The sequence below is a fragment of the Balaenoptera musculus genome, chromosome 3 (genome assembly GCF_009873245.2).
Source record: "Balaenoptera musculus isolate JJ_BM4_2016_0621 chromosome 3, mBalMus1.pri.v3, whole genome shotgun sequence".
Classification (NCBI taxonomy): Eukaryota; Metazoa; Chordata; class Mammalia; order Artiodactyla; family Balaenopteridae; genus Balaenoptera; species Balaenoptera musculus.
The window spans coordinates 80,223,519-80,241,136 of record NC_045787.1 but is presented as its reverse complement, the minus strand read 5'-3'; the positions used below and the strand labels follow the sequence as shown (position 1 = coordinate 80,241,136).

General features: G+C 34.2%; 1 protein-coding gene across 2 annotated transcripts in view; it reads left to right on the top strand.

The window, feature by feature from the left end:
- The window catches only part of LOC118892844, a 621,373-nt gene that overhangs the window by 205,032 nt on the left and 398,723 nt on the right, over positions 1-17,618 (top strand). The window contains exons 4-5 of one of the 2 annotated variants that reach the window (XM_036847836.1): positions 9,521-9,615; positions 16,985-17,090. In XM_036847836.1, the coding sequence (XP_036703731.1) occupies positions 9,560-9,615; positions 16,985-17,090 (162 nt within the window). In that variant the 5' untranslated portion in view covers positions 9,521-9,559. The remainder of the gene's footprint in view (positions 1-9,520; positions 9,616-16,984; positions 17,091-17,618) is intronic. The other variant, XM_036847838.1, reaches the window with a different exon arrangement.

Sequence of the window (17,618 nt, the reverse complement as noted above, 5' to 3'; positions counted from 1 at the left end):
TTTTGTCTGATATGAGTATTGCTACTCCAGCTTTCTTTTGATTTCCATTTGCATGGAATACCTTTTTCCATCCCCTCACTTTCAGTCTGTGTGTGTTTCTAGAATTGAAGTGGCTCTCTTGTAGACAACATATATAAGGATCTTTTTTTTTTTTTCAAATCCATATAGCCAGTCTATGTCTTTCAGTTGGAGCGTTTAATCCGTTTACATTTAAGGTTTTATTTGATACGTATGTTCCTATTGCCATTTTGTTAATTGTTTTGGATTTGTTTTTGTACGTGTTTTATCTCCTTTCTTCTTTTGTTCTATTCTTTTGTGTTTTGATGACTATCTTTACTGTTATGTCTGGTTTCCTTTTTCTTTTTTGTGTGTTTATTTATTATAGACTTTTGGTTTACGGTTACCATGAAGTTTTAGTATAGCAGTCTGTATGTATACATGATTATTTTAAGTTGCTGGTCTCTTAATTTCAAATGCATTTCAAATATACTGCACCTGTATTCTCCTCTCACAGTTGCTGGTTTTGATGTCATATTTGTGTGTGGATGATTTCCTATCTTTACTGTATGTATATTTGCCTTGGCTGGTGAGGTTTCCCATTCATAATTTTCTTGTTTCTAATGTGGCCTTTTCTTTCCCACCTAGAGAAGTTCCTTTAGCATTTGTTGTAAAGCTGGTTTGGTGGTGCTGAAATCTCTCAGTTTTTGCTTGTCTGTAAAACTTTTGATTTCTCCATCAAATCTGAACAAGGGCCTTGATGGGTAGAGTGTTCTTGGTTGTAGGTTTTTCCCTTTCATCACTTTAAATATATTGTGCCACTCCCTTCTGGCCTGCAGAGTTTCTGCTGAAAAATCAGCTGATAACCCTATGGGGATAACCTTGTATATTATTTGTTGCTTTTTCCTTGTTGCTTTTAATATTTTCTCTTTGTTTTTAATTTTTTCAATTTGATTTATATGTGTCTTGCCATGTTCCTCCTTTGGTTTATCCTGTGTGGGACTCTCTGTGCTTCCTTAACTTGAGTGATTGTTTCCTTTCCCATGTTAGGGAAGTTTTCAGCTATTATCTTTTCAAATATTTTCCCAGACCCTTTCTCTCTCTCTTCTCCTTCTGGGACATTTATAATTCAAATGTTGGTGCATTTAATGTTGTCCCAGACATCTCTTCAACTATCCTCATTTCTTTTTCTTTTTTTTGGCCATACCACGCAGTCTACAGCATCTTAGTTCCTCAACTAGGAATCAAACCCATGCCCCCTGCAGTGGAAGCATGGACCACTAGGGAAGTCCCTTGTCCTTATTTCTTTTCGTTCTTTTTTCTTTATTCTGTTCCATGATGGTGATTTCCACCATTCTGTCTTCCAGCTCACTTACCCATTCTTCTGCCTTATTTATTCTGTTATTGATTCCTTCAAGTGTTTTTTTCACTTCAGTTATTTTATTGTTCAGCTCTGTTTGATTGTTCTTTATATTTTCTATCTCTTTGCTAAGAACTTCTTTTAACTACTTGATCTGTGCATCCATTGTTTTTCCAAGTTCTTGGATCATCGTTACAGTCATTACTTGGAGCTTTTTCTCTGGTAGATTGTCTATCTCTACTGCACTTAGTTGCTCTTCAGGGGTTTTATCTTGTTCCTTTGTCTGGAACATATTCCTTTGCCATATCATTTTGTTTAAATTTCTTTTTGTATTTTTATGTATGTAGTAGCTTAGTTACATTTCTCAACCTTGGAGAAGTGGCCTTCTGTAGGGGATGTCCCATGTGTCCCAGCAGTACACTCTCTTCTCATCACTCAAGAGCCAGGGCTGGCTGCTCCCAGGCTAGGTTCTGACCTGTGTTTGCTGACTCAGTTCTGCAGGCTGCAAGACTAGTTTCCTTCCTTCTGGTGTCTACCCCCTGGTAGGTGAGTCTCATCTAGGGGCTTGTGCAGACGTCCTGTTGGGAGAGGTTGGTGTCTGCCCACTGGTGGGCAGGGTGGTGTCAAGGGGCATGTCTAGAGGTGGCTGTGGGTTCAGGCAGCCTGTCTTCTGATGGGTGGGTCTGTGTTCCTGCCTTTTTCATTGTTTGGCCTAAGGCATTCCAGCACTGGAACTTACAGGCTGTTGAGTGGGGCCAGGTTTTGGTTCCAAGGACCCAAAATGTCTGTCTCCAGCCAGAGTTCATGTAGATTTCCCTATGTCTGCCACCAGCTTTTATGACCCAAGAGAGAGCCACAGCTGCCTCTGTCTCTCTCCCCAGGAGACCCTCCAAGACCAGCAGGTACATCCAACCCAGGCTCCTATGGAGTCACTACTTTTGCCCTGGGTCTTGGTGCACACAAGACCTTATGTGTGCCCTCCAAGAGTGGAGTTTCTATTTCCCCAGTCCTGTGGAGCTCCTGCACTCAAGCCCCACTGGCCTTCAAAGCCAGATGCTCTGGGGGCTTCTCTCTGATGCCGAATCTGTAGGCTTGGGAGCCCAGTGTGGGGCTCAGAGCTTTCACTCCTGTTGGAAAATTTCTCCAATGTAATTAATCTGCAGTTTGTGGGTCACTCACCTGGGGGGGCATGGGATTTGATTATATCACTAGTGTGCCCCTCCTTCCATCTCATGGTTCCTTCTTTATGTCTTTAGATGTAAAGTATCTTTGTGTGTGTGTGTGTGTGTAGATTTCAGTTCTTTTTATCAATGGTTGTTCAGCAGTTGTGATTTTGGTGTGCTCATGGGAGGAGGTGATCTCAAGGTCCTTTTACTCCACCATCTTGTCTAGGTTCTCAGGCATTTTTTCTGATCACAACAGTATGAAACCAGAAGTCAATTACAGGAAGAAAGGTGGGAGTAGCACAAACAGCTGGGGACTAAGCAACATGCAACTGAAAAACCGATGGTTTAATGAAGAAATCAAAGAGGAAATCAGAAAATAACTCAAGATGAATGAAAACAGAAACACAGTGTTCAAAAATTATGGAACACAGCAAATGCAGTTCTAAGAGGGAAGTTTATAATGTTACAGACCTACCTCATGAAACAAGAAAACGCTCAGATAAACAACTAACCTTACAACTAAAGAAAATGGAAAAAGAAGAAAAAATAAAGCACAAAGTTAGTTGAGGAAGGAAATAATAAAAATCAGAGTAGAAATAAGTGAAATTGAGACAAAAAAACAATAGAAAAAATCAATGAAACTAAGAGCTGGTTTTTTTGAAAAGATTAAAAAAATCAATAAACTTTAATCCAGACTCATAAAGATAAAAGGAGAGAGGGCCCAAATCAAAATAATCAGAAATGAAAGAGAAGAATTTACAACTGAGACCACAGAAACATAAAGGATCATAAGAGTTTACAATGAACAATTATAATCCAACAAATTGGAAAACCTAGAAGAAATGGATAAATTCTTAGTGACATATAATTTTCCAAATCTTAATTAGGAATAAATAGAAAATCTAAACAACAGTTATCAGTAATGAAATTGAATCAGTAATAAAAAGCTCCCAACAAACAGAAGTCTAGGACCCGAAGGCTTCAGGAGTGAATTCTACCAAACATTTAAAGAAGAGTTAATACCTATCCTTCTCAAACTATTCCAAAAAATTGAAGAGAAAAGAATGCTTTCAAACTCTTTCTATGAAGCCAGTATTACCAAATCCAGGTAAAGACACTATGAAAAAAGAAAATTACTGGCCAATATCCCAGATAAACATAGGTGAAAAGAATACTCAACACAATATTAGCAAACTGAATTCAGTAATACATTCAAAAGATCATACACCATTATCAGGTGGGATTTATACCAGGTATGCAAGAATGGTTAATATCCACAAATCAGTCAACATGATAAAAATCATATGATCATTTCATTAGATGCAGAAAAAGCATTTTACAAGATTTAACACCCATTTATGATATAGATATTCAATAAAATGGATAGAGAGGGAATGTACTTCAACATAATAAAGGCCATGTATGACAAGTCCACCGCTTACACCCTACTCAATGATAAAAACCTGAAAGCTTCCCCCCTAAGATCAGAAACAAGGTAAGGATGCCTACTGTCACCACTTTTTTTTAACGTATTATTGGAAGCCCTAGGTAGACCAATTAGGCAAGAAAAAGAAATAAAATCATCCAATTTGAAAAGGAAGAAAAATTGTCACTATTTGCGGGTGACATGATATTATATAGAGAAAACCCTAAAGACATCACCAAGAAACTGTTAGAACTAATCAACAAATTCAGTAAAATTGCAGGATGCAAAATCAACATACAGAAATCTATTTCATTTCTATAAACTAATAATGATCTATCAGAAAGTGAAATTAAGAAAACAGTTACATTGACAATTGCATCAAAAAGAGTAAAATACCTAGGAATAAATTTAACCAAGGAAGTTGAAACACCTGTTCTCTAAAAACTGTAAGACATTGATGAAATAAACTGAAGATGACACAAATAAATGGAAAGATACACTATGCTCATGGATTAGAAGAATTCATATTGTTAAAATGCCCATACTACCCAAAGGAATCTGGAGATGCAATGCAATTCCTATCAAAATGCCAATGGCATTTTTCACAAAATTGGAACAAATAATCCTAAAATTTGTATGGAATCACAAAGACCCTGAATAGCCAAAACAATCTTAAGAAAGAACAAAGCTGGAGATATCACACTCACTGATTTCAAACTATACTACAAAGCTATACTAACCAAAACTGTATATAGTACTGGCACAAGCACAGACACATAGATCAATGGAACAGAAATAGAGAGCCCAGAAGTGAACCCACATTTATATGAGCAATTAATCTAGGAGAAAGGAGGCAAGAACATAGAATATGGAAAAGACAACCTATTCAATAAATAGTTGGGGAAACTGGACATCTACAGTCAGTAGAATGAAACTGAACCACTTTCTTATACCATATACAAAAATAAACCCAAAATACATTAAAGACTTAATTGTAAGACCTGAAACCATAAAAGTCCTAGAAGAAAACATAGGCAGTATGCTCTTTAACATAGGTCTCAGCAATATTTTTTTGGTCTGTCTCCTTGGACAAGGGTGACTAAAGCAAAATGAACAAATGGACTACATCAAACTAAACTTGGACAACACCAGTAATGAAAAATTGTTGAATTCTCATCATACTATCCACCCCATCCCATTCTTTCCATTGATTTTCATGTGTTTGCAGGTTCTTCTCTTATCATTTACTATTCATTTGCTTTCTGTAACTTTTCTGAATCTATCAATAAGTGTATTTAAATTTTTATTTATTGTAGTTGACATACAATATTATATTAGTTTCAGGTGTACAACAGAATGATTTGAATTGATGTGCATTATCAATAAGTATAGTAACCATCTGTCACCATACAAAGTTATTGCAATATTATTGACTATATTTCCTATGCTATATAGTACATCCCCATGAATTAATTTATTTTATAACAAGAAGTTTGTGTCTCTTAATTCCCTTCACCTATATTTTTATCTTTAGTTCAACACATCATCTTTTTGATACCTACTATTTATCGTTGCTGTATAAATTTGGCAGAAAATTTTAAATCTATTTTAAACCCATTTTGTATCAGTAATTTATAAGTAAAGAGAAACTAGAAAATAATGTAGTATTTATTGTATTTTTTTCATAAGTTACACATATTACTGGAAAATTTCAGATACTTTATTAGAAACCAGTTTTATAACCTGGTTTTTATAGATAGAATTAACAGATTACTGAACTTGGATGAGGAAAATACTACATCTTTATTTTCCCTAAACTTTAGTTGAACTTTAGTATTTCATTTAATTATAAATGTAGACAACAAACCATGGTGATGTTAGTAATACATATGTCTTTCATATCACATGATTGTGGCAGATACTTTGAAATATTATTTATGATCACCATATATTCACAATTATTCACCTAACTGCAATCTTCCTTTCTTCAGATGTCCAATGAATCTGGGCAACTATTGGGCAACTCTGCATCTAGATCATCTTCCAGAGTTTCAGGTTCTCACATTAAAGATCCAGACTTCTAAGTTTCTTTCCTCTATTCTGTATCTTCCTGTTTGTTAATTGATGTGTAGAAAGCGATAAGTCCTTGTCTTTGCATATTAATTTTTTTAAGCCTGGGTAATTCAAATGAGAACTACTCTTACCCTTTTTTTTAGGTCAATCAACATTTAATTCATTTATGTGTATTTATTTTTAGCTTTATTGAGGTATGATTAACAAATAATCATTGTATATATTTAATGTATACAAGGTGATATTTTGAATACATATACATTGTGAAATGCTGCCCCCAATCAAGCTAATTTACCTATCACCACACATGCTTACTTTTTTGCATGTGTGTGGTGAGAACTATAGTGAATAAAATGTATTATATACTTGAAATTTTCTAGATGAGTAGATCTTGGGAAAATTCTTTATAAGTTTTCTTTAATGTAACTTAAAATATTTAGTAATACACTGTGCCATGATATGAATTATTTACCATGCTGAAAGTTCTAAGGCTTCTTTCTTTCTTTTATTTTTTTTGTCCTTAGCTCCCTTTTTAGTTCACCATCTATGTTATGAAATAATATAGTAATATGCAAGCAGTGTCTTTGTATTATAATTTTGTGAAAATGCTACACATTTAAAAAGTAACTTTGCAATAGAATCTCCAAAAGATATCAGAAATTAAAATTATAATAAGGCCTAAAATACATATTTCTCCACCGAACTCCTCCATTCTAACAATATAATTCCATTTATATTGAGGCTTCTGTGACTTTTGTCAGTGTCACATAATTTTGGAAAGAACAATATATCTAAAGGATGGTCATCTGATCTAAATATCACCTAGTTGTATGCTTAAGAACCTCAGTTTTAAGGAAGCAAGAATAGTGAAAAATGCATTGGAATGATAAAACTATTTTGGAAAGTAATACTATTTAAAATGGATTAAAAAAATACTAAAATGGATTGATGATTTGAATGAGTTAATAATTTCAAAGTCCTGGTGCAACGTGGCTGATACAATAAGTGGCAAAAGATGAAGGAATGTGATATTGTGATAAATAATATTGGGAATTTTAAAAGACATAGGGGAATAATAAGATTTCCCCAAGTTTGAACTTTAGGAGTATATAGGTTTTATTGGGAATGGTTAAAATATATTGAACTATTATTCTGATATAAGGGCCTGCTGTTTACTTTAAGACAGCTGTTTAAGAGTAAGAAGCATAAGGTTGACACCTAATAACCATTCATCAAGTTCTAATGTGACTATCATTAAAACACTTAATTTTGGTATATGTAGGTTAATGATTCAATTAGTTTCAATTACCAAAGCCTGTCAGACAACCAATCAAACACGTGGGAAGGACATTCTTATTTTAGACCTAACAATTTTACCTAGGAGTCAGAGAAAAGAAGAATTTTAGTTTGTTCTGATCCTAAGTAAGCAAAATGATACAATGCATATATAAATACTGAAGAGGGTATATCTTCCTATCATTATTTGTCATATTTGATAATGCACTAGTAGATTACATACCATAATGTAAGACTCATGCTTTCAAAATATTGGCAAGAGACAAAAGACCATTAGTATAATGGAAATAAGAGTTGGACAGGAAAACCAGAAGAATGCAGTTCTGGTCCCAACTCCGTTTTACTGTGTGACGAGGACAAGTACCTTTAGGGCCAGTCTGCTTACCTCTCTGGACTTTGGTTTATTCAAAGAGAAAAAGAGAAAGAGAGACAGAGGGAAAGAGAGGAGGTGAGAGAGAGAATGTGTGTGTGTGTGTGTGTGTGTGTGTGTGTGTGTGTTATATAATAAATGTGTTCTTGTTCTTTTTGGATCAAAGTCCTCTTAAATAATCTGATAAAGATCCATAGGCCATCTACCTAGATAAATGCACTTATGTAGACACACAGTTTTGATTGTAATTTTAGCAGTTCAAGGATGCCCAGAAGATAATTGCCATGGATACCAATTTTTTAAAAAAAATCGCTGAGCTAAATTGTAACATTCTTTTTAACTAGAGGTTTATAGTTCTTCTTTGTCAAGTTCTGATATAAATTTATTAATGATAACTCACAGACTACGCCAGTCAGGTATCCAGGAGTGGCTAGAGTCTATTCCAGGAACAACAGTCTTTAATTTCTGAATTTATCTATAATCATAATCCCATCATAGAGGTAATAATGCTCAGATTCTTCTCTTAGGTCCCAAGAATAATGACAGCACTGGAAAGAATAAGTCAACTAGTAAACAATTGAAAGTTTGTAGATTGGCTTCTGTTAATGAAAATATCAACCTTAAAAGTACTTGGTAGAGTCTATCTATACCTGTTGAGAATTACTGAAAGCTCAATGCATTTCTTCTTATATTCGGTTTTTAAAAGAGATCAGTTTATCATGACTATGTTAAGTGTACACAAGAAGTTAAACAATTAGAATTCAATAAAATCATCTTTAAACCCCTGTGATATATTAGATGTTTTGAACATGATAGTGGTTAGAATGATGCAGAATATTTCCCTAATATTTCCCTAGCCAAGAATAGTACATAAATTGTATTAGTATTGAGTGTTGCAGTATAAAGGTGAATAATAAATTCAAAGAAAAATGTTTTCCTGTTTAAAAAAAAGGAGAATATATGTTTATACAATCAAAACCTATTAATATTAGACAGTGATGAACTGTTCTTCCACACTGTCTCATCCCTTGGTCATAATCTTACAAAAAATTATTAAGCAGAAACCTCAATTAGACTAAGTTGAGAGACCAGAAGGGGGATCTTTCATGCCCTGTGAGGATAGCAGAGCCCACCAGGAAGAAGACTCCTCTTCTTTCCTGGCAACCTCTCAGCCAATGAAAAGCCATGGACTCTTTGTTTACTATAGCCCTTCCAACTTCCTTTTTCCCTCTATAAAAGAGTTCTCCTTCTCTTGCTGTGCCTTGACTTGCACATGGCTCACCATGGTTGCTGGCCCTGAATTGCAATTCTTTACTAATCTCAAAAAAATTCATTTTTGTTGGAGAAATATCTGACAGTCTGTTTTAGGTCAACAGTCTTCATCAGCTTACACTTCTCCCATCCATTCTTTGATGAAGAATATTAATTTTCTCAATCTAATCTAAAGGGTTATAAAATATCTTCAAATCTTCCCTTTACCAGCGAATTGTTGGACTCCTCTCTAGAATTTCTAGAACCCTATTTATGTTTTGTTTGGCGGACTTAACTGAGGACTTAAACGGGGAGACAGCCTCTCAGATAGCTCTGAGGGACTGTTCTGAAAAGGTAAGGGAGGAGCCAGGATATGTAGGAGTTTTTGCAGAAACCCCTAGGTAGTCAGAACATCAAAAGATTACTGTTAAAGAAAACCAGACATCTCAAGTTAATGAATTTAGTGCTTTTCTATGTATGGGAAGATGCAAGAGTCTGGGCTTATTGAAATTATTCCTTTGATATGCACCTTAACTATCTAGGGCCAATATTCTCTTTTTCTCTATCCTGAATCCCCTTAGCGTGCGCTGTTGTTGGTGGATGCAGTGGCTAAGGGCTTGATGGCCGCACATTCTTTGTTTACTGATATGGTAGGCAACATTCTTGATCTGCAAAGGTAAGATAAGAAGTTTCTAATTATTGTCTCCACTCAAATATTCAGATGGTCAGTTTTATGGTTACTGGGCATAAAACATCTAAGTAACATTGTTGTTTTCCTTTAATTTTCTTTATATGGAGTTTATATTGCTATTTTTCAAAGCAGAAACTGTTTCTGAGTATCCTAAATTGAACCTGGATTATATCTTTTTATTTCAAAGAATGATATCCGTTTTGTTGATAGAAATAAAAAAAGATTAATGACCCATTCTTCTTTGGCAGTAGCTGCAGTTTACATTAATATAGAGAACTTCAATCAGTCTAGAATTGACAGTCTTTGGTCAAAAAAATATGAGACCTTTATAAGAGTATGGATCAAGCACTTAAAATATATTTGTTGACAATGTAGCAAAATTCAATTCTTTTAAGAATTACCTGATGGATAACTCATTTTTACATCAAGTATTAGGTGGAGACAAGGTATTCTTGGATTTCTTTAAAAATAGTGAAAGAGCAAAATGCCTTCTTTCCAAATCTTTCACTAATCTTTGACTTGTAAGGTCTTGTTTGAATATAAATTGAGTATAAATTTTTATAGCAGGGTATTTTTATTCTATTTTACATTAGTATGTACTGGGACTTAGAAAGGTAAAATCAGATTTGTAAGATCAAAGTTGGCATTCAAACCTAAATGTGTCTGATTCCAAATACTGTCCTTAACCATTACCCTGCCCTGCAGTTCTTCTTCTTTCAGAGGACTGAGATGTGTGAATCTGGGCTGGGTGTAAGCATGGTTCAAGAGAGTGATTTGAGGAAAAGATATCCATTTCATCACTGTATCGCCTTACAGATTCAGATTACTGACTTTTTATAGCTCCAGCAAAGCTTCTTTGCTCAGACAGTCTAAGAGGTGACTTTTTATTTTTTAACTTTTAAGGCACCACATTTCCCTGTCATAAATTCTCTGCTAGAACACAGAAAAAGTATGAACACTGTCGGTTCTTTCCATGACACTTACATAACTCTGAACCAAAATCTGATAAAGCATGCAAAAGAAAAATATTGATCTATCTTATTTATTACTTCATATTCTTCAAAAATAATCACATCCAATTCAGCAGAAATTTTGAAAGACTAAACTACTTTAGTGGAATAGAAAGTAGCTTAGTCTTTCTAAGACTAAGAATGGGCAATATAAAGAAATCTCTTATAAATTTCATCTCATCTGTATAGATGTTTCAAAAACTATTTCCAAAATTTAAAAAAATCAAAATGGAATAAAAACTTAGAGTAAACTAAAAATTAAAAAATAACTATTATATGAAAATTAATATTATATAAAATAACAATAAAGATATTACTTATTTTGAAAATTAAAAGGCATCCCCATTAAACTCCACAATACAAAAGGAGTCCCTTATATAAACAATAAAATAATAAATGATCCAGAAATACTGACAGAAGTTTAGCCAAAATGTTAGTAGTACACAAGAGAAATTTCAGTCAGATTCATATTAATAACATTTTTAAAAAGGGTCAATTATTCCATAAATGGAGCAGCAGTGATTTTCTAAAATGATAAGATTTTCCTCAATTTATGCAAAATATATTTTAAATGGATTTAATATTAAAACAGAAAGAATCATAAAATAATTAGAATACCCCTGAATGATTCTTATATTTGACTGGGGAAATGATCTCTAAGCATAAAAGTAAGGAAGCAAGCAGTAGAGACTGAATAAAAAAATTCAAGTTTTCTGTACATCAAAAGATATCATAAGCAAAATTACAATGCAAGTGGCAGCCTTGCCTCCAGCTGCCCAAGAGCTCCCATTGATTTGGGTATTCTGGCTAATAAGCCAGTCCTGAGAGCCATCCACAAAGCAACAAAGGCAGGGTGAAGGGGCCAAACTATTTCTGAGACAGTTGCTTAATAACACAGTTGCTCTCAAAATATAAGAGTCATCATACCCATAGCAAGTGAATACCTTCTGTTACCCAACAGCCAAAATTCTTGGAAGAAAAAAAGTCATTGGCCAGATGTCTATCCTGCTAATTAGAGAATCAGATCAATTAACAGCTACAATTCCCTAATCCATCTTTCAAATCCCCATTGAAATGGCTGTGCCTGGAACTGCAATTTAGAAAACAAAATTTATTTCTTTACTAAATATGCCGAATTCTACTCTCTAATTTCAATAATAAAACTTGGGTCCAAAATATGTTAAGAATTCCCAAAATGGCACGTTTGAAAAGCATTGGAAGTTGTTGACTGGAAGGTGGGAACAAATGTCAAATCTGCTGAAAGTCAAGTGCAAAAACAAAGTGAGATAGACATCCAAACTTACTTAGTCAAAATTTAAATACGTTAAATGTGGCTTAGGATAGATGAAGACCTAAAATGTTATCTTGGAAGTAAAAATTATAAAACTTGCCCTTTTTTTGGGGGGGGGTGCAGTGGGGAAGGAAAGGGATATGGAATGAGGACTAAGATTCCACTTTTAGTCATTCAATCTAAATGACCATAAATGATTAGATGATATAAAATTTCTTTATTTCTTTACTATGTATATTTATTAAAAGGAAGCTCCAGATTTTAATGAATTGTTTCAGCATTACTAATTTAATGCTGTTATACACTAGACAAGTTTTAATATCTCAAGGGTTCTCTGTTGTTCTCGGAATTTAATTTCTCTGCAGTTTTGAATTTGACTTTGCATTTGATTTGTATAATAATTAGCGTGTGCTAGAGCAGTGATTGATTAGGACTGTAGGGGAGCAAAATTTGCCCCCCCCCCACATGTATCTCTTTCCCATAAGGATTAATTTAGGCTGATTATTTTTAAGAAACAGAAGAGTCAGAAAGTCTTTCTTTTTACTTCCCCCTTGAGTGCCTAAAGAGTTTAGATAAAGGGCCAGTTTCCAGAATAGAGATATTACCAGAGATATTTGCAAAGAGTATGGATTAAGGGTGGTGTGGCCTAGAGATCAGAGTTCATGCTGTGTCCCACTGTCTCAGCTTGGGACCAAACATTTGCTTCTCCATCAACTACATGTGAATTGCCTTCTTCTCCTCTGAAGTTCCAAACCACTACCCCCAACATCCTCTTATTATCTTTAGCTGAAAGTGGTATTTAATGTGAAGGTTTTCATTTTGGTTAGTTACTCAGTTGTCCTGTGTCTCTCCAACATATACATGTTATTAAACTTTTGTTTGCTTTTTTCCTGTTAATCTATGTCAGTTTAATTCTTAGACCAGCCAGAAGAACCTAGAAGGGTAGAGGAAAATTTCTTCCTCCCTGACAGAATCTCCCACAAATTCAAATATAATCAATAAATCTGCCCTAAGCACTATAATGCCAAAAGGTAGAGGGTTTCCATCTAACAAAAACATGTAATAATCATTGAGCTACCTACCATGTTTATTCTAACTCCAAGAATTAATCTAACTCAAATTACCTCCAAATACTGCTTTTTATTTCAGCATATGTAGAATAATTGTAGCAATTTAACAATAATCCAATTTGAAGATATATTTGAATTTTAAAAAGGAGGCAACATCTGGAAGAGTCAAAAATAAGGCAAAACTTTACAAATTAGAATGTCTGCAACTGGAGGACTTACTCCATTAGTCAATATTTTTAGCTGTTTAAAACTGCGATTGTAGGCTAATATCAGACAGATTCTGGAAAGTAAGACATTACATATGCTTTTATGTACAGGAAATTTGGTCAATATGTCCAGAGTAGTTTTAAATTTCTGAAGAAAGGAGATATTTTTCATCCATAAATCCAACCTGGAAACAAATCAATCATAAGAATTTCAAGTTAATATCTATAATGAACATAATTTTATGCTTCATATTTTTTGCACTTTGTTTTGGATTACACATTGTGTTTGTATACTTATATAATGGTTCTTTGAAAGTTTTACATTATAGAATTTATTTGCATTACTCACAAAATATAATTTTAAAAAGCAGCTGAAAAATGGAAATGACATACTGGGATAAATTTGCAACATGCTTGACAGATAAATATCTGCACTATTAAAAATATTTATAGGATCTGAAATAAGCACAATTTGAATACCTGAATTGGGAGACAGGCCAAGATCACAGATGGAATTTAAAAAATAAGTATCAATATTAACGGCAAAAGAGACTTTTGAAAAATTATTTTATTTTACTAGACAACAAAGAAATTTAAATGAGAACTATAAGATACCAGTTTTTATCCATCATGTTTGAAAATATTCAAACTCAGTAATTAAACCAGTATCTATAAAAGTGTTATAAAATTGGCATTTCCATACATTGTTGATAAGAGTGTGAAAAGGCATAACTTTTATTGAGGAAAATTCAGGTACATGAATCAAAAACTGTAAAGTTTTTATCTGTTCATCCAATTATATACCCCTAATAATTTTCCTAAGAAATAAAAATAGATATATGATACATTTTTGAAAAGTAAGTTTATTAAAGATGTCCTTTTAATAAAAGGAAACTTTGGAAATACAGCTGGGGATTGAATAAGAGTACTTCTGTCACTTTACAGTAAATAGAGTTAAGCTTATAAATGTATTTTTTAAAGAGTTGATGTTGATATTCCAATTTGAACTTAAAACTACAACTGCAGAGTGCTTCATTGTAGAAGTAACATATTTTATTCATCAGTTCTCTATTGAGGGTAAATTTTGTTGCTTTTGTAGGGAAGCAAAATTTACCACCCCAAAATATATCTCTTTGACATGTCAATGAAAAATTAATCATTTGTCAATCCAAGAAAGAAATGGAAAATTTTATCTGAGCCAACTTGAGGATTATAACCCAAGGGACAGTCTTCCACAGAGCTTTGAGGACCATTCTGCTAGTTAGAAGTCAAAGAACAGTTATATAAATTTTTGAGACAAAGGATTATATGTCAAATCACAGGTTATTGACAGTTTACACAATCTAGATCTATACCTACAAAGCTGTAGTGGGTCATGGGTAATTGTGGCCACTTACAAGATTAAGAGGGAAGGTTATCTCCTAAGGAGTTATGATCTTTGATGAGATTAAGAAAGAATGTTATCTCCTAAGGAGGTCTGGTTAATGAAGATGCACAATACACACTAAAGGGAAGGGAGGAGGCCCAAAAGGGCAAAGAAAAATTTTACGTTAAAATTTTTCTCCTCTTGCCATAAAATATGAATTTTATTTCATCAAACATGAAGATTATTTCAAGCTAAAAACAATCAAGGTCCGAAAGTCTCAGGAAGAGCCTTTGGCATTCTCGCTAATTGCCTAAAAGAATTAGATAAAGGGCCTGTTTGGAGCATAGAGATATCACCAGAGATATCAGCAAAGAATATGGGTCAGGTGTGGTGGGAGTGGAAGCTCAGCAGGGCCTAGAGATCAGAAATATGTGACTCCCTATTGATGATAAATTACCCAAGATCAAAAGAACTGCTGTTGAATGTTTCCCAGTGTTGAATGTAGGTGAACTGGTCTTCAAAATTACCCGAAAGCGCAAAACTTGATAGAGCATCAGCTGTAAACACTTGGTAAGTGTTGACAAATACATACAGTCATGTAACCACCGCTATTTAAGATACAGAAACTTTCAGTCATCCCCAAAAGTTCCTTCACTGGCCTTTACAATCAATCCTTCCTACGCTATGGCCCTAAACTGCTAAAGATCTGGTTTCTGTAACCACAGAATTTTTCTGCCTATTCTAAAACTTTATATAATAGAAGCCTGCTAGATTCTTAATCAAAAGAAATCATAAAATGTGCAGCAAGCCATTGTCTCAAAGACTTGAGAGTTGCATGGTGGAAAATGAAATGTACAGGACAAAGATTCTATTAGTTTAGGCATTGTTAAAGAATGAACAGTAAATGTGTGTGCAGCCTTTATAGGCAGTGACTTGCCAGGCATATCGAGCCACAACATGCCCAAAACTGTTGGGCATAAAATATTTTTTAACATTTTACTTACATAAATGATTGTTTTTGCCTATTTGCTAAAAGATGAAAAATATCCATTTTCTGGATTGTGCTTCTTCATGAAGTTCACCTCCCACTGCACTCATAAAAATAGTACATTTGCATCAGGCATGATCTAATTAGCTGATTAATTTCAACAAAGATTTAGAAAATAGTATACTGTAAAAAGATATAAACTAGGGTCTAAATTTATTTATATGTTTGAGATGAGTCCTTTGTTACATATAAGGTTTGCAAGTATTTTCTCCAGGTTTGTAGCTTGTTTTTTCATCTCTTAATTGGGTCTTCTGCAGAAAAAAAAATGCTTTGATGAAGTCCAATTTATTGATTTTTTTTCTTTTACGGATCACTCCTTTGATGACTGTCTAGGAACTCTTCACCAAGCCCTAGATGCAGGAGATTTTCTCCTGTGTTATCTTCCAGAATTTTTATAGTTTTATGGTACACATTTGAATCTATAATGCATGTTGAGGTACTTTTTGTTTTTTGGCTAATTACTCCAGCACCATTTGTTGGAAAATGCTTTTCTTTTTTTCATTAAATTGCACATGTATCTTTGTCGAAAATCAGCTGACCACACTTACGTGGGACTATTTCTGGATTCTCTATTCTGTTCCCCCAATCTACCTGTCTATCCCTCTGCCATTACCATGGTCTTGATTATTGTGGCTTTATAAGTCATCAGATCAGGTAGAATAATCTTGCTAATTATTCTTGTTTTTCAAAATTGTGCTGCTATTCTACTTCCCTTATATTTCCATATGAATTTTCGAATGATCTTGGCTATATCTACAAAAAAATTCGATGGAATTTTTATAGAAATTGCATTAAAACTCTATAAATTTGAGAACTGACTTTTACTATGTTGAATCTTTCAATCCATTTAAATGGTGTTTCTCTCCATTTATGTAGATCTTATTTCATTAGTGTTTCATCATTATCAATATGCAGTCCTATACATGTTTCGTTAAATTTACACAAAAGTATTTTATATTTTTTGAATTATTGTAAAATGGTATATATATTTTTTTATTAAATCGTGGATGCCATGTTTTCCATGAGTTGCCTCAGCCTGGGAGGGGAGAAGCAGTGCCAACATGGCGAGGAGTTCCCAACACCTCTCAGCTCACACAGCAGCACCACAACCGGCTCCACCTGGCCGCCCCGAGAGGTCTCCTCCAGCTAGTGGGAGCAGGTGCAGACCCTTGCTACGCATGCGCACTGGAGCACCTCCTGGTCAGGTGCGGGAGCTGTGGGAGGGCCCTCCAGTTCTGACGCTGGCATGATCTAATTAGCTGATTAATTTCAACAAAGGTTTAGAAAATAGTATACTGTAAAAAGATATAAACTAGGGTCTAAATTTATTTATATGTTTCTGACGCTGGCGCTCACGATGAAGTCTCTGGCGAGCCCCTTCCTGGGACCTTCGGTGTGCTGGCACTGCCTTCTACGTTCACGTTGCTTTCGTCCGCTTCTCACTCATACCCTTGTGCCCAGCGATGACGGTATTGTGTTTTTTATTTCAATTATTAAGTATTCATTTATAGGATCTAGAAATTCAACAGATTTTGTATGTTGATCTCGTATACTACAGCTTTGCTGAATAACTTACTAGTTCTAGCAGTTTGCTTATAGATTCTTCGGAATTTTCTACATAGATCATATCATCTGCAAATAGAGGACGGGGTTTATTTCATCTTCTCTCATGTTTGCATGTTATTTCCTTTTCTTGGCTTATTTGCTGGTTAGAACTTCCACAACTAAAAGACCAGTGGTGATTGTGGGCACCCTTGCCTTGTTCCTAATCATTGGTGGAAAATTTTAAGTCTTTTATAAGTGTGGTATGTGCGATAAGTTTGTTTGTTTTGGTAGATATTTGTTATCAATGTGCGGAAGTCCCTCTATATCCTTATTTCTCTGAGTTTTGTCATGAATGGGTGTTGATTTTTTTCCAAATGCTTTGTCTGCATCACTTGATATTGTCATGTTATTTTTCTCCTTTTGCTTGTTGATAAAATGGATTACATTAATTA